The 24,593-nt window shown below is 38.3% G+C and overlaps 2 protein-coding genes across 2 annotated transcripts; both read right to left on the minus strand.

The window, feature by feature from the left end:
* Positions 1-8,070: 8,070 nt before the first annotated feature.
* LOC134635519 (sialic acid-binding Ig-like lectin 14) lies at positions 8,071-13,272 on the minus strand. The gene is made up of 7 exons (XM_063484896.1): positions 13,212-13,272; positions 12,401-12,814; positions 11,795-12,115; positions 11,389-11,667; positions 11,012-11,296; positions 10,734-10,839; positions 8,071-8,290 (listed from the first exon to the last, which is right to left on the minus strand). The coding sequence occupies exons 1-7, from the start codon at positions 13,270-13,272 to the stop codon at positions 8,071-8,073; spliced, it is 1,686 nt and encodes a 561-aa protein (XP_063340966.1).
* Positions 13,273-16,687: 3,415 nt separating this feature from the next.
* LOC134635520 (sialic acid-binding Ig-like lectin 14) lies at positions 16,688-24,589 on the minus strand. The gene is made up of 6 exons (XM_065471719.1): positions 24,529-24,589; positions 23,731-24,144; positions 23,326-23,646; positions 22,919-23,197; positions 22,542-22,826; positions 16,688-16,869 (listed from the first exon to the last, which is right to left on the minus strand). Exons 1-6 carry the CDS (start codon positions 24,587-24,589, stop codon positions 16,688-16,690), a joined length of 1,542 nt encoding a protein of 513 aa, XP_065327791.1.
* Positions 24,590-24,593: the final 4 nt, after the last annotated feature.

Here is a 24,593-nt window from a genome sequence, read left to right on the forward strand (position 1 = left end):
TATGTTTGAATGTCTATTCTACATACATTTGGACTCTGGTCCTATGGACAGTGATGGGAACAACTGGAAGAGACATTTATGCAGAACTTAAACCACTCTGCAGAGAGACGTGTGATTTACATGTCTTGCAGAGGAGCACCACCAAGCTGGAGTGTTTTTGAAAATGTTAATTTCTCTTTTGAGCAGTAACAATTCATTTGTTTGCTTTTAGGATGCAGGTTACCATTGAATGAGATCAATGAAAACTTGGATAACTTCTAATACATTTGCCAAACGGTGTACATTGACATATGCTGAGTATAAAATGGTTGCATTGACACTGTCAGACGTGAGGTATTCATAACTGGGTACTTTTCTAGCATAACTGCCAAAAAGGAGGGAATGTTAGGTTTTGTATTGTTGATTGTCATTTATGCTTAGAAATATCTACTCATATATGCTTAGAGTTTTATAATTAGTTGTAGATTAATAGAGGTTTGATCCTTAGTAGTCTGCAGACACACGTTGTGTGCATTCCAGAGCACTCTGGTTTTCACACCCACATCCTGGGAGCATGGGAAGAGGTCGTACCTTGTCTTATTGTTTTATGGTAGGATAAACGTATCTATGTCTGTTTTACTCTAAGTGCATTTTGTTTAGATGAACTGCTGGACTTCCAGGCCAGCAGGGTTAGGAAGTCACTTTATGGACACACACACACACACACACACACACACACACACACACACAGGGTATTCTTTGTTCACATGTATACCTATGTAAGCTGTTATATGTTAATGACCTTATGCATATGTATGTAACCACAATAAAAGGAGTGCTATGGGGAACCTGGCTGAGAGTCTGACGGAGGTCAAGTGGGTGGAACGACACTTGGCTCCAGGCAGGCCTCCTCATGCATGAGTAACACAAGGATGTTGCCTACTTGAGTCTTGTTCTTTGCTGTGTAGCAAATTGTCCTGAACGTTCCAGCGAATAGGTTTATGCTACAAACCTATCATTAATGATCAATAAAATTTATATAGATGAACTGCTTATTCTTATTATCATGTCAATGCAATGGTCTTGGAAAAGCTTCAACCATATCTACAACTAACACAATCCATAACATGTAATCTGTAAATATCTTTGCTCCACAATGATGCCACTGGAACTCTGTGTGGCATTTATCTGCACTCTAATCTGAGGTGCTGTAAACTTGCGATTGGTGAGGCTTTTGAAAGGTGATTTTTGGTCTTCCTTCCTAGGCTGGTCCTCATGTGAGCCAGTTTCATTGTAGCGCTTGACGGTTTTTGCGGCTGCACTTGGGGACACAGTCAAAGTTTTAGAAATTTTCCAGAGTGACTGACCTTCAGTTCTTAAAGTAATGATGGACTGTTGTTTCTCCTTAGTTCGTTGATTGGTTCTTGCCATAATTTGAATTCTAACAGTTGTCAAGTAAGGCTGTCAGCTGTGTACCAACCTGACTTCTGCACATCACAACTAATGGTCATAACCCCATTAAGAAGGCAAGAAATTCCACAAATGAATCCTGACAAGGCAGACCTGTGAACTGAAAACCATTTCAGGTGATCATGAAGCTGAGAAGGCCAAGGGTTTGCAGCGCAAATTTCAATCAATTTCATCTTTGCTATATAATTCCATATATCTTGCTTCAGCATGTATCTAGCTGTTCTAGAGCTGATAAATGTAACTTTCATTATTCAGTGAGTCAGATGATTATGAGGGATCAATCCCAGTGTCTCTGCTTTAAACTGAAATGTTATTTATGTCATTTCCTCCTTATATGCTTCCTCTGTTTTTGTGATTAGTGTCTTGTAAATTACTCTAAATACTGCTAGTCATTATTGCCCCTGTCAAGAATAGCACATTTTCATATATGCATATCTTCATCATATCCACAGGTTGCAGGTTCTGTGAATGTAATTGGTAGCCTATTTATTTGCAAGCTTATATTTCAAGCATTTCCACATGTAAGTAAATTCATTGCATGTAATCAGCTAGATCAATGATTCCCAAAGTGTGGGCTGTGTACCAAGGTACTGAAGGTGGAAATTCAGTTTGAAAATACTTACAGGTGCACATTTATGTAAAAGTATTTACACACATTTACACATGTATTTACAGTTGGAGTGGGGCATACATTGGCCTTAACTTGGCCTTGCTTGCTTAATATAAATGCATTGTTTTCATGTTTAAGAAATTATTCATTCTTGTTGGTTGCATTTGAATTAAAGAACATTCTGATTAACTAGATATATAGACATGTATTCAACAGTGAGAAGCAGCTACATTGAAACAATGACTCTGGCAATGCTAACTACATGGCTCGCACATGAGATATATATTAAATCATAGCAAATTGGAACGAATGTTGGAAAGTCTTTAGGCTAACACATCTTCAGAGCCACTACTTGCAGAGATAGCTAATTCTTCACATCCTTACTGTAAAAGGTAAGCGATTAATATTTATGAATGTTTACTTTTAATTTCTGTTTGAGTAAAACTAACGATTACCCTTTTATAAGTGTTTTTTGTAGTTAATTAGGCTAGCTCATTCCTATACCATGTTTTGTTTTGGAATTTTTTGGGGGGTTTTGTCTTTAAGAGTTAGACATTAAGCTAAGGCAGCGTTTCCCAACCACTATGCCGTGGCACATAGGTGTGCCGTGAAAATGATCAGGTGGCTGTGGAAGATTATCTGGTTCCACCTGATTAGTACTCTAAGCGACCGGCGTGAGCAGTGGCGGAGCGGGGGGGTGGCTTACTGGGCTTAAGCCCGGGTTGTTTTTTCAGAAGCCCGGGGTCTTTTGGAGTGTAATTTTTTCATAGTTAGATGCCTGGCTGACAACTGTATAAAACAAAAACTACACACAATATTCGAAGCACGTAGTACACACTGTGGGGAATTTACGACTGTGCGTAAATCCCCCCTAATATTTGTATGATCCGAGCTCAGACACTAAGCGACTGAGCGAGGGGGCGGGGCAGCTGCTACCTGTGAGTGCGCTGTTGGAGAAACACAGCCAGGCAGACAGAGGAGAACTGAAGTTTGACCAAGTACCAAAGCAAATCATTCGTACTGTACAAATAATGTAAATATGACGGTGTATCACAAAAGATTGATATCAAACTGATCACTTGACCCATGTTACGTTACTTGCTCTTCAAGTGAATCAACAAATGGCGAAATGAAAAGCCGAACAACAACAATGCTGTTTCTTTAGAGAGTCTTAGCTTACATGTGTGTTTATTTCATATTTTCAGTTGTTACCCTCCACGGCTAAATAAATCGGTTTCAGTAATGTACTGATATACACGAATGGACATAAGGGGCTTCTTTCAAAGAAAAAACTCAGGTAGATGTTATTTTATATATTATGCTTTGTATGTTGTTCAGTATATTTCTATGCAAAACAAGAGGAATTTCAATACACAGCAGTTTATTCACAGTTTAAACCAGATATTTACATACACTTTTTTTACTGTACAACATCAATTTAGAGTAAACTTGTTTTGTTTTGGATAAATAAATATTGAAATATCTTTTGAATTCATTAAATGTCAGAATAAAGAGAGAGCTGTCTATTTTTTATCGCTTTCATCAAATTTAGAAGTACAGATACACTAAGTTTATTGTGCATTAATAAGAAAACTCCAGACGATTCCATTCTGAGCTGAAGAAGCTTCTGATAGGTTAATAGAGTCCATGTGAGTAAATTGGTGGCACACCTATGGATGCATATAAGGCAAAACACAGAGCCTGTTTCTTTGACATGGGAAAATCAAGAGATATCAACCAAAACACCAGGAAAAGAATTGTGGAGATCCATAATTGTGGCTCAGTTTGAATACAATTTGGTGCCATTTACAATTAAGAAATACAGATAGTTTCTCTCTTTACTCTTAAAGTTAACAAATATGTTTTTTATATTTATCAATCTAAAAAAATAAACATTTAGTCTGATTTGATGTTACAATTAAAAAAGTGTTTGTGTTTTTATCTGGTTTATATCTGGTTTCAACTGTATATTTGATGATTGTCAGCACAAAGAGGGAGAATGAGGACAGAACAGAGATGGAACAAGAGCAGGTGAGACACACATGTTAGTCAAATGGTTGTTTACCAAAAGTATCACCGTATCATAGGTACTCATGTATCTCATACCTAGTGTTTCTTTTTAGGTTTGTTAGTTTTCAACTTTGATTTTTAGTGCTACTATCATCTAGTTCTGATTCTGGTTCTGTCTTGGTTAAGTCCTAAGTAGTCCTGATTTTGAACTGTTGTAGTCCTGTTTTAATTCTGGATCAGTTCTGTGTCTGGTCGAACTGGGGTTTAGTCCCTGTGTCTTGATACAGCCCCGACTTTGTTCTGCCTTGCTGCTTAATTAGAAAACTAGCTTAAGGTGTCCTGCAGATGTGATATATATTTTTCCCTATATGAAGTCATTGTTTTTTGAACAAAAGTCAAAACAGAGCCAATTAATCTTTCAGTCATTTGTAACCCCCCCCCCCCCCCCCCCCCCCACACACACACACACACATGCATACTACCCTTTAGGGCTAAGCCCCGGGTGTTTCAAATGTCTGCCTCCGCCTCTGGCCGTGAGTAACATGCAGAACAATTACATTCTCTTTCTCTAGAGGGCAGTTCAGTTACCTGCTCTATTTAAATGGGTTGCCAACTAACAGTAAAATAGAAGAAGACAAAGAAGAAATTACATAATAGTCATGCTGTGAGACGACACAACGCCTAATAGCAAAAGATAAACATTTGAAAAGAAAAAGTAGTCAGTAGGGCCTGAGTCCTGGAGAAAATTCCAACCCAGATGAAGGCCCTAGCATGAGTAGGGGTCAGAAGAAAGTAAAAAAAGGTGAACTCGGGACAAACCAATTCCGCTATGCGTGGTGCACGGGGAAAATTTATAAATTGTTTGGTGGTGTGCCATGTGATTTTTATAATGGGAAATATGTGCTGTGGCTCCAAAAGGTTGGGGAACACTGATCTAAGGCACTTCCAGTCCCAAACTACATGTAAGTCACATGTGGTGTGACAGAGCTGTATGACTGCACTTGTGTTGATGATGGACTGATTTTTATGATTTGACTTCAAATATGAAACACTGTATGTAACAAAGGACATCCTCCTGCAATAGGCTAAATTAGCTGTTAAATGATAACACATCAGAATGCATGAGGGACACTGCTGGTGGTAAATGAAAGGAAAGTGGAAAGGAATCATTGTGGAAGGACTGTGATGTTGATTTGTTTCTTAGATTGGGTGCTTTGTTTTCATTTCTGTTTTCAAGAATGTGTGAGTGCAGGCAACCTGTAAGTGCAGTCAAGGCTTGCTGTCACATGTTACACTGCATGTTTAACAGCTGTTGTCTTCAGAATTTTTGGAAGGAATCTCAGGAGAAAGGTTTGTCTTTAGTTTGCTTTTCGCAGTTGAAATTAAGTTTACACAGCGCTGTGGACCTCTATGTGAACCAGCAGCATGTTTCACAAAAAGGATGACCATCAGGTGGGCTGTACAACATTATATAGTGAGACAAAAACATAGATTATAGCAGCTATCTTCCTCCCGCACGGACGTGGCAGTCTTGGTTTTTGCTCCAAAGCATCCTCGTATCTTCGTGACCTCGTCTGGTATCCGCTCCCTCCTCTGTAAGAGACAGAAAAGGAAAACACTTCCCTGCCTAACCTTGATAATCTAATGCTATTATCCATTGTTCTTCTAGTGATTAAAGTTGGTTTTAGATTATCATATTTGGAACTCTCTGACCCGGAGACTTATTCTAATCATAATCTATGTGTGAAAGCGTGTTTGCAGTTACCCCTCTGCACTCTAAGTCATTTCCTACAATATATCCGTCCAGATAGTCACGCCGAACAAATCGTATGACCTTCAGAAGACTGAGTGCCAACTCATTATGAGCACATTTACAGTAAATGTATGAAAATGATTATAACCACTTATTTTAGTAAGAGAAATCAAACATTTTCAATCCCAACACAGCACATAACAGTCTTTTATTATGTAACTTATTCCTTGTTACAGAACTACACCACTCTAAAAAAAACAAAACCAGTAGGCCAATCTGCACTTACTTTCAGTAAAGGAACTATATGCTAACCGATGCCCCCTGGTGTCCTTTTTTTTAATGAACTGGCAAATCTACTCCTTAAATGCACTGCAATGCTTTATCTGACCAGGTCATGCTGAGTAATGTTGTAGATTAGGTTTTGTTTTTTTGTTTTTTTAGCTCATCACGGCCTTGCTGTATTGGTGCATTTGATTGACATTTGTTATTATTATTATTATTTATTTTATTTTATTTTATATTCCGTTGTTACAGATAGGACAGACATGACCGGGGGATAGGAAAGGGAGAAAGTAAGAACGAAAGAGACAGAAGTAAAGAAAAACAGAGGGGAAGAGGGACAGAGAGAAAGGGCACTTAAAAAATCACCTGGATCACTCTTTGAGAGAGAAAAAAAGAGAGAACAAGCAAAAAAAGAGAGCAACATAATAAACACATCACCATCGCAATAATCTAGCTAATTGTAAATAACAGTAAATACTAAATATTAAATGTTATTGTGCAGCACACAAGACCGACAGCGCACAATGTGCTTTGAGGTAGCAGCCAAGAAAGGTAGTTTGTGTCTGTGTACACCCATGTGTACACCTGTGAGGATGAGCGCGCTTCTATTCAAAAGGTTTCTCCTTTTGAGCAATAGCCCGTACCCCAGGACATGAAGCATGCATGGAGGAGATCCAGGCTCCATACATCCAGAGGCTTCCAGAGTGTGAGAGCCCAAGGAGGACCATCAGAGGGACAACCGTTTCACTGCCGGCAGCCAGCTGTGCCAGAGTGGACCGAGCAACAGGCGCCAGGCCCCGCCAAGCAGCCACCGGGAGTATGTCGGTACCTGAGCGCCCAACCCCGGACACCAAGGACCACCAACGCACCGACGTCTGAGGGCATCAGCCACCGGCAGGGAGTGTGGTGAGGGGACATAGGCCTCCATACCTTTGAGTGTCTGAGATGTTCCCAGAGGGGTGGAGTTTAAGACCTGACATATAGACACAGATGAACAGGCACACACAGACACAAAGGTGCATTTCCACCCTCATGCACACATATACAAATACTCAGCATTTAACCAACGTGGAGACAAACACAAATGGATACTGTACACACAATCCCACTCCCCAAACATACTCTATCCCCCAGGTCCAGGTACCCTCGCCCCAGAGGGAGAAACCGCACCTAGTTTAATAGGTGTGGAACAGTTTAATATCTTAATATCTGAAGAAACCTGCTTGTGTTACATGATTCAGACTAACAGAATTAGATGTTTATAAAATGTTCATTTTTATTCATTCATCATGCATAATCAGACAACATGCAAAAAGCCATCTGCAAGGCAGAAGCAGACTCACAGTTCCATAACAGACCATTTAAACCATTTGACTTGTGGCACAAATGGCTTACTCTGCCCCCTACAGGCGAGTGTAATGAATGGCCAAAGGATGCAACAGAACAGGATAGGTCAAATAATCAAAGACTACTGTCTTTGTCTTGTGACTGTACTGACATTATTTTTGAATGTAAAATAGACAAGTTTTGTTTTGAATAATGTTTTAAATAAAATAAATATTAGGATTACGCCATGCAGTCAGAAAAACTGACATTAAGACACCTGAATTTTTCAGCTGATTAATGTTCGCCCAGAATAGGAACCATATTGGTCTTTAAAAAGCAATTTTTCTGTCTCGTTGACCACTATGAATAAAATATCTAACATAAAACTTGAATTAAAGCATAGCAAAAATAACAGCGATGGTTGCATGTTGGACTACTATATTGGCACAAAATAACAGTGGAACAATTCAATTCTGTCCAGCTTCATTTGTTCACTTTGCTGACTTAATGAATTTGCATGTTCCCTGCTGTAGCATGTAGAGGTTTACAGCATTGTGGAAATTGTTCAAAAGCTCATCATTCATACATCTGATGAGATCAAGGAACTTTTATCCCAGGTAACTCGACAACAAAACATTCCTCAGATTTCATTGATTATGTCATTCACATTGGAGTACACTGCTTCGTCTCTCCCTTCCTCATTTTCTGGTTCACGGTATTTCATCTCCAACTCCACCACCATCTCATCTTCTTTGGCATCTAACAATTCATCTTCCTCTTCAGCATCTTCACTTTGTTCTTTGACTGCTTTCTTAATTTCAGCATACTCTGTCTTCGTGCTCTCCTGCTTTCTTCCATTTCTTTTCAACAGGGAAAAATTAATTGTAGCATATTGCACTTCTTTTTTCCCACTGTTTAAGTTTAGCATCTGATTGTCTTGAAATGCTGGACCGTCATATATCTGTTGAGTACAAAGTAAATAATATGACTTAGTCATGCCTCTCTTGTATATTTATATTCTGCTTCATACACAAAGTTCTTTAGTTTCTGCTTATTTTTGCATCAGCTTGAAGAAAAAAGAGTGTGACAGAAACAAGATGCTACATGATCTAAGCTTTAACTCTTTGTATACATGAAATTAATGTTGCATGAATTTGCACTTCCATGCTACATTCAACATCAATGACCTGTTCATCAAATTCTGGCAACAAACTGAGAGTTCTTCTTTTCATATTATTGGGCGTGTTTTGTGAATATTTGTTGTTACAGTTTTTCTCAGTCGCTTTGGTGCTTTTCTCAAATCACAATGAAAATTCTCAAAACCATTAGTGCAACCTCCACAACATTTAGTCATTTGTGCACATCATAGTAGCAATTTCTCCGTCCTCTGAACAAATTGCAAATGCTCTTGGACATTTATCGGTTGCTTTCAAACAATTCTCTGCCATCAACAGCATTATCATTTGCTTATGTCATGTCAGTCAAAATGAACTATACTTTTGGATGCTAAATAGTCGTTCCCAATAAAACTAATAGTCTTTATTTCATTGCTTGAGTCATTGCATACAAAATTGGTGAATTAGTTTTCAAATGATGTCAAGCAAATGTTATACCTTTTTTTCATTATTTTTTCCTGTCCTGGAAATTGAACAATTTCTCTCATGCCATAGTCCCTGAGAATGAGAGGGGTGGAGGTCAACTCAACAAGTATGTTGTTGTGTGGGATAATGTCCCTTTTCACTACTCACATCTGGTCAGACAGTGGTTTGCAGCACATGACAGAATGCCTGTTGAATATCTCCCTCCCTACTCCCCGTTCCTTAATCCGATAGAGGAGTTTTTGTCTGCCTGGAGGTGGAAGGTTTATGACCGGCATTCACATGCACAAATGGCCCTGCTAGCAGCCATGGATGCAGCATGTGACATCATCACAGCAGAGTCATGCAGAGGGTGGATTCGCCACTCCAGGAGATACTTTCCTCGCTGCATTGCAAAGGATGATATCCGTTGTGATGTAGATGAGATTATGTGGCCAGACAGACAGGAACGTCTGAATGTGCCAGAATGATTTACGTATGTTCAGTTACAATATGTACTGTTATATTGTTCACATTTGTGCACAGGTCTACCAAAAGGGTTTTTCTCATGTTTATTCTAAATACGTGACTGTAGAGTATTTTTTTTTTGCACAATGTTGTAGAATTACAAACATCCTACACAGTAAAAATGTGAAACATACGTGTTCAGTGTCTTGCACTCACTTACTTCCCTAACTACAGGAATGTCTAAATTTACTGTAGATTTTACTGTACATGGCTGTGCAAAAAGTGTATAGTGTTGTCTTGAGCATTTTCAGGTAGTGTCACCGAGTTCTGACCTTTTTTTGCATTGGAAGACACTGAGAGAATACTGTACACTGTCATAATGAAAACATGACAAAGCCATTTGATTATCTTGTTGATCAAGATGGTGTCAAGACTTCTCATTTTGATGACACTGACAGTTTCATTGACATGAATACTTGCTTTTGAGGAATAGATTATCGATTTTGAGAAACTGACCTGCTTTTGCAGGTTATCCACTAGGTTTTGCAGTTTGCAGTGCAACATCCAAAATGTTCTTGAGTATAGCATAAATTGAAAACTGACTGAGCTATATAAAAGTTGTAGGTATTCAAGTAAGACTTTAGATACTAGAATACTTTCAATGACTCGGAGTGTTGCTGGCCAGTCTTAATTCAGTCATACACATTTAAACCAGAATTGCAGATTTTCTTTCATTTTTGAAATTAATTGCATCATAACCACTTATTCCTCTTTTAACACATCAGTTTGCAATTAGTTTTTGTGTCTTTTAGCAACAATATGTATTATGCTGAACTACATTAAAGTCAGTGGAAAGATGAGGTGCGGGCATATAAAAGGATCAAATTAATTGTGAGATAAATCTGTCCCCATTTCCTTAACAATGCAGAACCTTGGATCAGGATATGCTGATTTATGTGTGAACATAAAGTAAAAGTCGAAAAAGTAAAATGTGGATACTTCAGTAGTCTAAACATTTGTGCAGAAAATCCAGTTTTAACAGGAGCCAAAGCCAGGAGCCAGTTAAAGAAGCCAAAGGAACATAAATACCAGTTTATCATTTCGACGTGTCTCCATCTTCAAAGTCTCCTCAGAATTTCCAGAGCACTTCTTTTTTTTTCTGGAGAAACTGTTAATTTTATAGAACATGTTTACAAATATATATTAAAATTTATGTACAGAGAAAACCTAATCATAATTACTAAAGTAAATGTTGTACCTGTAGCAAGTTTTGACCAAGCAGCACACGATTACTGAAAGAAGTACCCCAGTCAAAAACGCAATGATGACTTTTAGGAATTCCAGCTTAAAAGTAGATGGTTGTTCTGCACTCGAGAGAAATAAAGTGGAAAGGAAAAATAAAGAAATGGACAAAAGTTAATGTCCGTGGTTTCTGATTATATGTTTTACAATTATACAACAGAGGTTGTATTAAAAATACAGTAGTAAAAATCTGGAAATGTTGAAGTGCAAAGTGTTTAGATGAAAATCTCATACCATGTTTTTCAGACAAGTTTTTATAGACCAGCAGGTTTTCTCTTTCTTCTCCATTTCCATTGTTGCTAACACATTCAACTGTGCTGTTGCCATGGTTTTTTACAGTTAGACTGACAGTGCTGTTGACTGTGTGGTTTGACACAGTAGTAATGAGAGTGTACTGAGTGTGGTTTTCTAGGAGCGGCCATTTGATGGTAGGTAAAGGAAACCCTTCACTGATGCACACACAGGTCAAAACATCTGACTGAAGCACACATCCAGAGCCATTCTGTATCTTTGTATGCCCTGTAAACATGTAACCAGAATCCTAAAACAAGGTCAGGTATGATTTTAATGCAAATATAAACTCAGATTAAATATTTATATCATCCACTTACAAGTCACAGTCACATTGACATAGGAAGTCAGTGTTTTGTCCAGATGTTTTGCCATACAGATGTACTGCCCAGAATTTTCTGCTGTCACATTCGGGGTGATAAGTGTAGCAGATCCAGTATCATTGTGCAGGTCAGTGTTTTCGGTCTGAAGGTTTGTGTTGGAAGGAACTTTTTTCCACACAATATGAGCTGGAGGGAAACTTTCAACACTGCAGGTCAGATTCAGAACATTTCCCTCCCTCACACTTGTCACCCCAGTGATTTTAACTTCCTTCACATCTGTGAGATAAAAAATATAAAGTACACAAAAATGTAGTTTCCTTAACTTCTGACTTTCTTGAAAAACTTGCATGAAGCTGTGAACTTCAGTAGATTAAAAAAACAATGAGACTGTAAAATAACTCACAGTTTACTTTCAAGGTTGAAGCCTCTTCTGTAGTTGTTTCACCTGTGAAGCGGATTTTACAGTTAACAGTGGTGTTGTGCTGTTCAGCTGAAGACTTAAAGGTTAAAGTTGAGATGTGTCTCTGTGTGTAAGCCGTCAGATTCTCAGTCTTGAAATCAGTCCTGTTTCCTGTAATGTAAGATTCAGTCCCTCCTGCTCCTCTCCATGTCCAGGTGATTTCAGGAACAGATCCAGAGCAGAGACCAGGAGCAACACAGGTCAGTGTGGCCTGCTGTCCCTCTGTCAGTGTGGGAATCATTACTGTGGGCTTCTGCTTAAGACCTAATGGAAATAAATTGCATTAATGAAACCTGATTAACTACCCAAAGTTAATCTAGCACATCATTAATCTGGGTTCAAATAATAAGATATATAATGAAAACTGTTAACGGGAAGCACAAGTTTTATCAGGAAACGCTGCAGTTCCTACCAGCTACCATAGAGGTCAGCAATTCCCCAAAAGAATGAATACTTCATTAAGACCATAAAAATAATAAATATGTTATTGTACATGACTGAATATCTTTTTTTTTTCCACATGATTGTTCTTGGAATAGCTTTTCATACCTTTAACAGAGACAGTTACTCTTGGAATGAATGTGAATGCATCTTGTTTTCCATTCAGTTCACCAGTAACTCTGAGCTGATATGATCCAGAATCAGACTCTTTCAGATCATTAATGATGATGCTGCAGTTTTTCTGACTCACATCAGGCTCCAAACGTGACACTCGTCCTTCAAACCCAGACTGAGCTTTTTTGTCTGTGTTTTTGTTGGTGAGAAATATTATTTCATCATCACTACAGCTTCTTTGAGATGCTTCACATTTGTACCAAACTATATGTTTGGGTGTAAAGTTAGCAGCAGTAGTGAAAGAACACGGGATCACAACACAGAGTCCAGCCTCTGCTGTTAGTTCTCGCTCAGTGAGATTAAGACAGTATCCTTTGTCACAGTGTTGTTGTGCCAAGGCTGAGGCATCTGTTAATGCAAAGGGAAAGATAAATATAGTGATAAAGAATATTTAGTTTACAACAATAATCATGATGTCTAATTAAAGATATTACAGTAAGTTTTATCTTTTACACAGGCTGCTTGTTTGTGCTGTAGTCTACACAACTACTATAATGTTCACATTCCATAGCCTATTATATCCAGGCTATGAAATCTGCCTGGATATTGATTAACAATATTTCGGGACATGTTTAACAAAAGATTAAATTAAAACAGCACACAAGCCAACAGATGATAGTAAAGGTACAAATTTGAGTGATAATAAATCCTTATCATCTGGATACATTTCAGAAAAAAGTTTCAAATACAAACATTTTTAAAAATACAAATATAGCAGAATTACAGTAAAGGAGAAGATACAAACCTGTGTCAGCAATGCTGCCTTTTACAGAGAAAAACAGAGCCGACCAGATGAGAACAAACATGTTCGATGCTCGAGACGTTCAGTCTCTCCCTCCACAGAATAACTTATCCAGCAAAACAAAAATGAACAATTCAAATCACACAATTTAATAAAATATGTTGCATGCTTAGCTTTGAGTCATAGTGATGTGCACTTTACAAACTGTGACACCAATATACCAATACTCTAACAGTTGTCATGGTAAAGACTTTTGTGACATCTGTTTCTAAAATATTATTTAATGAATAAAAAAAATCCTCACAGTGGAGCAATAGCAAGAATACAATCATACATTACAACCATAATCTCTTGTAATAATAAAGAAATCTATATTAACTGCCAAATAAGAGGACAGCATTAGGTCATTCATATTATTTAATTTATATATAATGGTCTTATTCACCATCATTGCTACAGATGTGAAAAAGTCTTTACATTTCCTATTTTAAAAAGATAATTTGAAACACATTAAATTTTATTTTTACCTGCTTTAATATAATCTTCAAGCTTCTCTTCTCTTGATGTCTGCTGACTCTCTAAACTAGAGTATTTCATTCTCACCTCGCCTCTCTTCTGTTTGTCTTCCTCCTCCTTCTTGCAACAAAATTTCAGGAAGTTTCTCAGTAAACCACTCAACTTTACAGACCGACATTCTAGTTCCTCTGAATGCTATATATAATTATAAAATGTACATTGTTGATTAAGTAATTTACCTTTTTAAAACATACTGTTATCTTGAGATTTTAAGATTGCAGTAATGGCGCTTCAAAAAGTTTTATATATTCATATAGCATCAAATCATCATCATTCACCTCATGGCCCTTTACACTGTGAGGTAAAGACCCCACAATATTAGAGTGAAAACATAACTTGTATAGGACATTTAGCTTATCTTTACATCACTTCAACATCATACAACCGATACAACATCATTATATTGCTATATAAGTGCTTTCTTATGTACTCAGTTAAAAAAAATAAAGTCACTTGAGACAGATTGAATGCTTTAAAGAGCTTAAGAATTTCAAATAAACTCCTCCTCTCTCATTTCCCCCATTTCTCCATATTTAGTCATATTTCATGCCCAAATATGCAGAAGTGTTTGCTGCCTCATTGCAAACACTTCTGCATGTTTAACCTTATTTTGTATCCATTTATATTCTGCACCATCTCTGCTGCTCTTAGTATTGCTATGCAATCTTATTTTAACATTGTTATAACAACGCACTGCTCTGCACGTGTATTTGTGAAAATTATTTTTAACCACTTAAAAAAAGATCAGTGCAGCAGTTTGTTGTTTGTGTGCGTCTACATAACTGGACCCAGAGGATTTTGATCACCAACATTATATATGTCATAAAAAAAATCTCTTCTGTTTTGTTCACATTAAGATTGGCTTACTGACTTTCTTCTGAATTTGATGCCTGCCTTCGCAGAATTCTAAGATCTAAGTCTAAGATAAAACATTTAGTGTTGACCTCTATTGTTCCTGTTACGGCCTTAGCAGGGCCTCTTCCTGAAATTGCCCTTGTGTGGGTGTGTCCTGACATCTCTCCTGCCTTATGTCCCATCTTTTTTGTACAGCTGACTCCCATCAGCAATTAGAAGTACTTAAGGCCAGAGAAAGGTGAGCTCTAGTGACAGAGAGCCTTGTTGGTTTGTAGCTAGTGAGCTGTGTGTGTGGTGATTGATTGCCCCTGCTCTGCGGAGATGAGTGTGTGTTTGGTGACTAATCCTTTTGTACGTACTTTTCAGTTTACTGACCAACAGATGAGTCGTCTTTCATTAAAAGGTGATAGCAGCTTGTTCATCTCTGTGTTTAGTTATTAATAGAAACATTAATACATACCTGTTAACTTAACCATTTTGCTTCCCTGTCTCCTTTTTTCAACCTGGACACCTTTTGTTAATTTCTCTCATCCCCTGGAACTTTTAGGGGAACGTAACAGCTCTCAAGAGGATTTAAACCAAGTAAATAATAGGAAAAAAAGCATAATTTTTATTGATCAATACTCTGTCGAGTAATATCAAAAACATATCACATGAAATTACATAACTCAAACATGACCACATGTGGCATCAGATAACTTCCTGTTCTCACTTTGTAACTAACAGATTTACTGTAAGCTTTAGCTTGGTGTTAGATATTTTGATGTTTAAGGTTAGATGCAGTCTGGTTCACTTGAATGGTGTCAAATTGGCACTTAAATGCAATCTAATCATAATAAAAAGCAATAATACTGTCATTATCTGTGAGAAATCTCAAATCTGTTGTCTGGATCTAACCTGCAGTGCTGTACAGAGGCTAACTGCTGGCAGATGTCTGAGGTGTGGATCTGATGAAGCGCTAATTGATCTGTGTATCTGTGTCCACCAGCTACTTAAGTTTGGATATTAGGGGCAAAAAAATGAGGAAATTTGTGTTTAGTTGAGTATTTCTTTTTTGTAACAATCCTTCTGAAAAACTCAATTTTGTTAACATTTTACTCATGAGTACTATAAACTTGCATGCTGAAAGTGCAAGTATGGTGTTAAGAAGTGGGCCTCAGAACAAAACAGCCACAGTACAAGAAAGGAAGAAGTTCTAACAGTGACCAATAGAAAACCACCACGCTCACACTTAATAAGGTACACAATCCAAGGCCCAATGCCACCAGGGTCAGAATTATCAGCCTGGTTATAAACAGGAACAGGTGGTCACTCATCAGAACAAGCAGTCAATCACTTATCAGTCTAAAACGTGAATGTACTGTGTAATTGTGTAACTTTATTAGCAGCGTCCTCCTGAAAATGCGCCAACATTGAGAGTAACATCCTCCTCTCTGCCGCTTAATGGTCGCTATGGTAATGTGTAAATATTTCTTTCAAAATAAGACACACAACTACAACAAGGGAAAAGACCCAGGGAAACAGAGTTAAAGATAAAACCCTGAAAACCATAAATTTCACACAGGAGCCTTAACTCTCGTGGCCCGGTACCAAACGACTCACGGACCACTGCTGTACAGAACCTGTGATGTCCAGACGGTATTCCTCTGGTGTTCTGCTGTGAAATCTTTTGGATTTAGGGATTAACATAGTTACCATGGTTTCCTTTCTTCTCTTATTTGTTGTGTGTGATCAGGACAATTCTGGAGAAGATGGGCCTGCAGGGGAAAGTCACCCCCTTGCAGGCCAGAAGAAATAGGATAACTCAAAAAAATACAAAGTACGTATCTGTGTTATCAAGAAGATAATTCTTAAGAACACAAGTTAATAAATGTGCAATTACTAAGAGTTGTTGTGTTGTTTTTATTTGCCTACTGCCATTTTTGATTTCCTCTGCCTTTAGGATTGCAAGTATCCAGGCTCAGGAGAGGGAGTCAGTGGGAAGCCCACTGCTGCTACTTGGCCCTGGTTTGCCCTCATGGATGAGGTGATAGGACAGATGCCTTCTATTAAGCCTCCTGTCCTAATTTCCTCTCTCCCTGAGGACACTCCAGGGCCAATAAGCGCAGCAGTGGGTGACCAAAACGAGAGCGATGAGGAAGAGGGTGAACCTCTTCCGGGAGAAAGAGGCGAAGGGATAGAGATGATAAGCTGCTAGACCTCAGAGAGGACATGAGGCAGCAAAGAGAGGCTGAGGAGAGCGCAGGAGAGCAGGGAGAGGATGGACAGACTGTTTTCACTTCTAGAAAGATTAGTTCCAAAATAAGTTATGCATTAAGAAATTTATTTATTTGGATATATTTGTTACGTTGTTATATGTGTTGCATTAGTGTAAAGGTTTTATGCTATTAATAAATTAATTAAAACAAACAGTAATTGTCACTGAACTCAATTTAATCTACAGGTATTTGTAACATGTATGAACATAACGCTAACTTGGAACAATATTACATGGATATTTATTTGATAGCAATAAAGTAAATAACAAAAACCTTTAAACAAGAATATTTCAAATACACCAACAGTTTTAAAGATGAAAAAACAATATTTACAGTTGTTCACACAGGATTAACCTGAGTGACCTGTTCCTGGACCGTTTTTTAACAACTGTAATAGATTACAGGAAGTCTCTGGCAGTGTTGCTGAATCTGCCCGAGCAAGATCAGACATGGATGGGTTGCTACAACTGAGACCTGTGGTTTGTCTTTTCTGGTCGGCGAGTGGAGAATCACACAGGGTGGTCTACAAAGAGAGCTTTAGGATGCTTCCTCCCGCTGTCCACTGCATCGTCCTGTCATGATCCTGGGTCATTTTGACCCAGCGTTTTGTGTTTCCTTGAAGTTCATTTTGTGCCTTGTGTTTATTCTGATTTTGTATTAGTTTAGGGTTGAACCTGAAGTTTATTGTTTTATCAGCCCTACCTGTGTCTGTCCTTGGTGCTCTGTTCATGCCCCCGTGTTGTGTTGTAAATCAGTCTGTGTGTTTCCTGTTTTACTTTGAAGGCTCGTGTTCTGGATTTCCTGTTCTATTCGGAAGGTCTGTGTCTGTTGTCATTGTGTTCAGCTTGTGTCCTCCAGTCATCGTGTGTATTAGGATCAGCTGTTCTCCCCTCCTGTGTGTGATTACCCGATTACCTTGTGTGTGTATATTTAGTGGGTGTCGGTCTGTGCTCGTTGTCGGCTCGTCTGCGTTTGTCTGTGTATCTCTGCGTTCATCTGCGTTCATCTTCGTTGGTCTGCGTCTCTCTGCCTTTCACCCCGTTTCCTGAGGATTTCAAGTTTGCTCTTTAGTTTTTCCCAGTTTAGGTTTCCGTTAGTATTTCTCATGCTTCGTTGTCTGTTTCTGCCATTGCCACCTGTTAATAAACTCTCACTCATATCATCAGTCGGCTGCCTGCATTTTGGGTCCTCCTTTCATTCCACAACACGACTGCTGCCCCAGCCGTGACACGTCCATCCACAGGGTTTGCAGGGCTGGCTCAATCGACGGCTGCCACACCACTAAGATGTTTTCAAAAATATGCAAGCAGGAGATGGTGGATGCTATATTATTAGTATAATACTTGTAACTCTGTAGCAGACAACAGTTTGATAAAGTGCTATGTAAAAAAAACAAACAAACAAAAGATTAAATTCTATACGTTTCAAAGATATTTAGTTGATATATTTTATATAATACAGTACATGTGTAAGAATGACCGGTGTTGTGCCAAAAAATGATCGTCTGCCAAAAACTGATTTCCGGTTTTTGCCCTAAACTGATTGCTCCTATTTAACCTGCTATAAATAACTTCCTAAATGCATGTAGATTAAAGGAAATTATTTTACCTGGATATGATTGTCTCTGATGAGCCTAAGGTACAAAACATGATGACGATAAGGTTTTTCTAGCTCCTCGAGAATTAAAATTGTCCAAACAACGGAGCGACATTTCTGGGTCCATTTTTAAGTTTTCGCGCTGTGACGCTAGCGACCGGAAAAACACGCAAGTAAGGGCGGAGTTGAAGGCTAGAAGGCTGTCCACAGCCCATCTGTTATGTTGGATACTCATTGTTTGTTCAATAAAGTTTCTATGGAGAAAAAAAGGGGGGCTGTCCACAGCCGCTCACTTCCTGACTACCCGTCCATCTAAGAACACTACCTACGTGACGTAGGTAGGTAGTGTCCTTATGAGCATCTTTCCCCTGATTTCGGACACAGCATGTGTCTTTAACGGTCCAGCCAAACTCCAGTTTCCAACAATGGCGGCCGCTACTAAGTTTTAAAATTACTCTTACTAATCTTTCTGAGTCACAAAATAAACTTTTAACATATTTTCAGGCGAGAAAGTATCTGTGTAAACATCAAATATCTGCTCGGTTTATCAAGATATCGCATATTTGCAAAAGTGCTTCGACGTTTTCGGAGACGTCTGTTACCCACCAGCTCGATAGCTAGCCGGGAGCTCGAGGGTCACTGAAGCCGCCGAGAACGGCACAACTCCCGGCACATCATTTTCAGATCACCGCGGACTTTCGCTACTCAGGTTAAACGTAATATATGTCACTTAGACAACCTAAAAATGTTATTGTTTGGCTTTTTTCAGTGTTTTGTTTGTTTGTGAGTAAATTGGTTTGGCTGAAATTAAAGTTATTAGATTAGATTAGATAAAATAAAACTTTATTAATCCCCCGAGTGGGTTCCTCCTTGGTTTTCACACAGCTGACTAAACGTCAAACAGAAAACTGATTAAAAAGAAGTATGAGGCGGTCGAGAAGTTACGCCAGTGTCCTGTTATATTTTAGATAGCAAGGAGCAGATGGCCGAGACAGCGGTGACGCTAATCAGAAGGCTAGACCGTCCAATTTCCCCAGCTGTTTACTTCCGGCCTACCCGACCTTCTGAGGACCCGGCCCACGTAGACCGCAAAGGCCGGGTCCTCAGGAGGATGCAGCCCATGAATTTGGACACAGCTTTTTGTCTCGTCAGCCCTCATTTGCCCCATCTGTGTTTCCCTCCTGTCTCCCATTCCCTGATTGTTCCTTCTGTGTATTTAAGCCCCGTGTTTTCCTTTGTGTATGTTGTGATCTACCCTCATCGTATACTGTGTGTTCTGTCTGCCTGTGTGAGTTTATTCTGTAATTATTTGGTTTTGTTACTTTTTAGTGCAGCATTAAAGCTGGTTTTGATTTCACATTTTCACAGTGTCTGCACTTTGGGTCCTCCTTACCACCACTCCTCCCTGCACACAACCTTCCCTTTTCACCCACCTTAATAGGCCTTGCATTAGTAGGGAGTGTGTTTCCACACTAGATCCTGGGAATTCAACTCTCAAGCAAGAAAATATGCCTATGGGCGATTCTGTCAATTATTCCACCATGCCACATTTTACAACAATGGCAAAGAGGAACAGTAAATAAACTGCTGTAACTGACTGACCCCAGAGAGCTAATGAATTGATCTGATTGATAAAAAGGTAGAATAATTGTAGGCTTGTTAGCTACAACCTGCTAAACTTACAAAGATAAAACAAAAGAACAAACAAGAGTATAGACAGAGTTTGATTTGCAGCTGTAGACAGATGAACACTTTTATTAAACTCTATGTATAAATTGAAACAGAATGTGTAATATATTACATTTAAAACAATCTCATTGTTTACAATGCAATGTAAAAAATAATTAACAAATAGTAAGTTTTAATTGAATAATTGAAATCAAAATTTGTAATACCAGAGTATACAATGAAACTAATTAATTACATCACCAAAGTATTGACAACAGGCTGCCATTACAATCACACAGCTATCTGAAACCTGACTTTTCAGTTTATATGTTGTGCAATAACATCATAATCTGGTGATGCATCCGCTTTTTGCAGTGACATGTAGGTTCTCTCCTCCTGATGTAGGTTCAACTTTTTTCTTGAATTCCTTTAATAAGAAAAAACAGAAGCCCATTATTGTCTAAAAGTCTTGACTGCATTCAAAGAGTCAAAAAAAAACATACCAAAGGAACCATATGTAGATTATGCAGAAGGCATTCAAAGTGAGAGATACACCAGCAACAATCCAGGGAAGAACTGTACTGTAAGAACCACAATGTTTCACACGAGCTGCTGTAAGACAGAAGAGAGCACACACACACACACATATTTTATATATGGATACACACACACATGCGCATGGGGGGGGGGGCTAAAGTGCTGTGGAGGCACAGACAGATGACAGATATAAGCTTAGCTTTGTATTTTTCCCCCGTATACTGTCAAATAGTTTCTTTTTTTTAATTTTAGCATTTCCAGTAACCACAGCTGAGAGGCTAAACAGCCACATGTGTCCAGTGAGCTGCTGGTTGCCAACCTCTGCTCTACATGTATACAGTTGTGTACATACTGGACATATTTCTGTCACGTTAACTGATACTTAGTGTGTAGAATGTTGTTGAGAAATGTTTAATGCAAATATTTCCCTTGTTTTGGATGTTTATTTGTTTTTGTTTTTTGTTTTTGAAAGGAAAAAATATTTTGCAGCGTAGCATTCAATCACCATTGTCCTGAATGTGAGACTTTTCTGCTGCTGCAGTTTAACGCAGATGCGTTTAAGATTACAAATTTAGAAATGCACTTTTTTGTTGTTTGATACAATATTTTCCTTTGCTGGAATGAAAATCAACAATATTCTGTGACATACTACCCAGAAATAAATGCTCTGGATAGTTTTTTTTATTACTTTCTGTTAAGTCGAATTGTTGAATGTTGTCATTGTGTTTCTTAAATTTTTAAAGTCTTAGTTCAAACTATAGGATCAAACAGATTCCTTTGATCATGACCACCTCTCCAGCCACTCTGTGCTGGGGGAGGTTTTATTGTAGATACATCCTATCTGAAAGATCTGTTTCTTGTGTTGTAAGCTTCTTGCTTTTATGATCCTTTTGGTGAGCAGGAGGTCACACACACACACACACACACACACACACGCACACACACACGCATAGTAACTTGTCTTAGAACCATTGGGGGGTTTTACGGTGGGAGGTGCTTGTGTTGTGTTGTATTGTGTAAACTGTAACTATCATGGGAATAAATAGCTGCGAGGAGAGCTGCTCTTTGAAGGAGTTGGTCTGGAGATAGGTGAGGAGCATTTAGCTTCACAGCCTGGTTCTGACCAAGCCTTTCCTCGTTAGCGAGTAAAAGACCGGTTGAAGATGTTCTGTCTTGGTTTCGTTCTTCATGAGGAATAAGTCTCTAAACTAGCGGGGCCTGTGTAAACACAGACTCAACACTTACATTATTATTTGGTATTTTACTTTGTTTATTGCAACTGTATTATCTACTGTACTTGTATTTTCATAACATATAAGTAAACCATTAAGAGATTTCTCAACCATTTGGTAGAGATCAATATTTAAAAACTACAGGATCTATTGAAAAAAAAGATTGTGGTTATGATTCATCCAAGTCAATAAAAAATGCAAACAAACAAATAAAATCCATCTCTGAAGTCTCATCAGGATTTCTGGAGCTCTTTTTTTTTCCTGGAGAAGTTGTTAGTTTTATAGAATATGTTTACAAATATATATTAAAATATATCTACGGAGAAAACCTGATAATAATTATTAAAATTAATGCTGCACCTATAGCAATTTTTGACCAAACAGTGCATGATTACTGAAAAATTTCCCCAGTCAAAAAGGCAATGATAACTTTCAGGAGCCCTAAAATAAAACTAAATGGTTGTTCTGAACTCAAGAGAAATAAAGTAGAAAGGAGAAAAAAAGAAAAGGACAAAAGTTAATGTCTGTGGTTTCTGATTAAATGTAGTACAATTATACAGAGGTTGTATTAAAGATAGTACTAAAAAAGTCTTTAGATGAAAAGCACATACCATGTTTTTCAGACAAGTTTTTATAGACCAGCAGGTTTTCTCTTTCTTCTCCATTTCCATTGTTGCTAACACATTCAACTGTGCTGTTGCCATGGTTTTTCACAGTTAGACTGACAGTGCTGTTGACTGTGTGGTTTGACACAGTAGTAGTGAGAGTGTACTGAGTGTGGTTTTCTAGGAGCGGCCATTTGATGGTAGGTAAAGGAAACCCTTCACTGATGCACACACAGGTCAAAACATCTGACTGAAGCACACATCCAGAGCCATTCTGTATCTTTGTATGCCCTGTAAACATGTAACTAGAATCCTAAAACAAAGTCAAGTATGATTTTAATGGAAATATAGACCCAGATTCAATATTCATATCATCCACTTACATGTCACAGTCACATTGACATATGAAGTCAGTGTTTTGTCCAGATGTTTTGCCATACAGATGTACTGCCCAGAATTTTCTGCTGTCAGATTCGGGGTGATAAGTGTAGCAGATCCAGTATCATTGTGCAGGTCAGTGTTTCTGGTCTGAAGGTTTGTGTTGGAAGGAACTTTTTTCCACACAATATGAGCTGGAGGGAAACTTTCAACACTGCAGGTCAGATTCAGAACATTTCCCTCCCTCACACTTGTCACCCCAGTGATTTTAACTTCCTTCACATCTGTGAGACAAAAAATATAAAGTACACAATAATGTAGTTTCCTTAACTTTCTGACTTTCTTGAAAAACTTGCATGGACCTGTAAACTTCAGTAGATTAGAAAAACAATGAGACTGTAAAAGAACTCACAGTTTACTTTCAAGGTTGAAGCCTCTTCTGTAGTTGTTTCACCTGTGAAGCGGATTTTACAGTTAACAGTGGTGTTGTGCTGTTCAGCTGAAGATTTAAAGGTCAAAGTCGAGATGTGTCTCTGTGTGTAAGCAGTCAGATTCTCAGTCTTGATATCAGTCCTGTTTCCTGTAATGTAAGATTCAGTCCCTCCTGCTCCTCTCCATGTCCAGGTGATTTCAGGAACAGATCCAGAGCAGAGACCAGGAGCAGTGCAGGTCAGTGTGGCCTGCTGTCCCTCTGTCAGTGTGGGAATAATTACTGTGGGCTTCTGATTAAGACCTAATGGAAATAAATTGCATTATTACTAAATATGTTATTGTAAACTTTTTTCTACATGATTGTTCTTGGAGTAACTTTTCATACCTTTAACAGAGACATTTACTCTTGGAATGAATGTAAATCCATCTTGTTTTCCATTCACTTCGCCAGTAACTCTGAGCTGATATGATCCAGAATCAGACTCTTTCAGATCACTAATGATGATGCTGCAGTTTTTCTGACTCACATCAGGCTCCAAACGTGACACTCGTCCTTCAAACCCAGACTGAGCTTTTTTGTCTGTGTTTTTGTTGCTGTGAAATATTATTTCATCATCACTACAGCTTCTTTGAGATGCTTCACATTTGTACCAAACTGTATGTTTGGGTGTTAAGTTAGCAGCAGTAGTGAAAGAACACGGGATCACAACACAGAGTCCAGCCTCTGCTGTTAGTTCTCGCTCAGTGAGATTAAGACAGTATCCTTTGTCACAGTGTTGTTGTCCCCAGGCTGAGGCATCTGTTAATGCAAAGGGGAGAAAAATATAGTGATAAAGAATATTTAGTTTACAACAATAAACATGATGTCTAATTAAAGATATTACAGTAACTTTTATCTTATACACAGGCTGCTTGTTTGTGCTGTAGTCTACACAACTACTTTAATGTTTACATTTCACAGCTTATTATATCCAGGCTATGAAATTTGCCTGGATAGTGGTTAAGAATATCTCAGGACATGTTTAACAAAAGATTAAATTAAAATGGCACACAAGCCAACAGATGATAGTAAAGGCACAAATTTGAGTAATAATAAATCCTTACCATCTGGATGAAGTTTCAAATACAAACATTTTTAAAAATACAAATAAAGCAGAATTACAGCAAAGGAGAAGATACAAACCTGTGTCAGCAATGCTGCCTTTTACAGAGACAAACAGAGCCGACCAGATGAGAACAAACATGTTC

This window comes from Pelmatolapia mariae, linkage group LG10_11 (genome assembly GCF_036321145.2).
Source record: "Pelmatolapia mariae isolate MD_Pm_ZW linkage group LG10_11, Pm_UMD_F_2, whole genome shotgun sequence".
In the NCBI taxonomy this organism is placed as follows: Eukaryota; Metazoa; Chordata; class Actinopteri; order Cichliformes; family Cichlidae; genus Pelmatolapia; species Pelmatolapia mariae.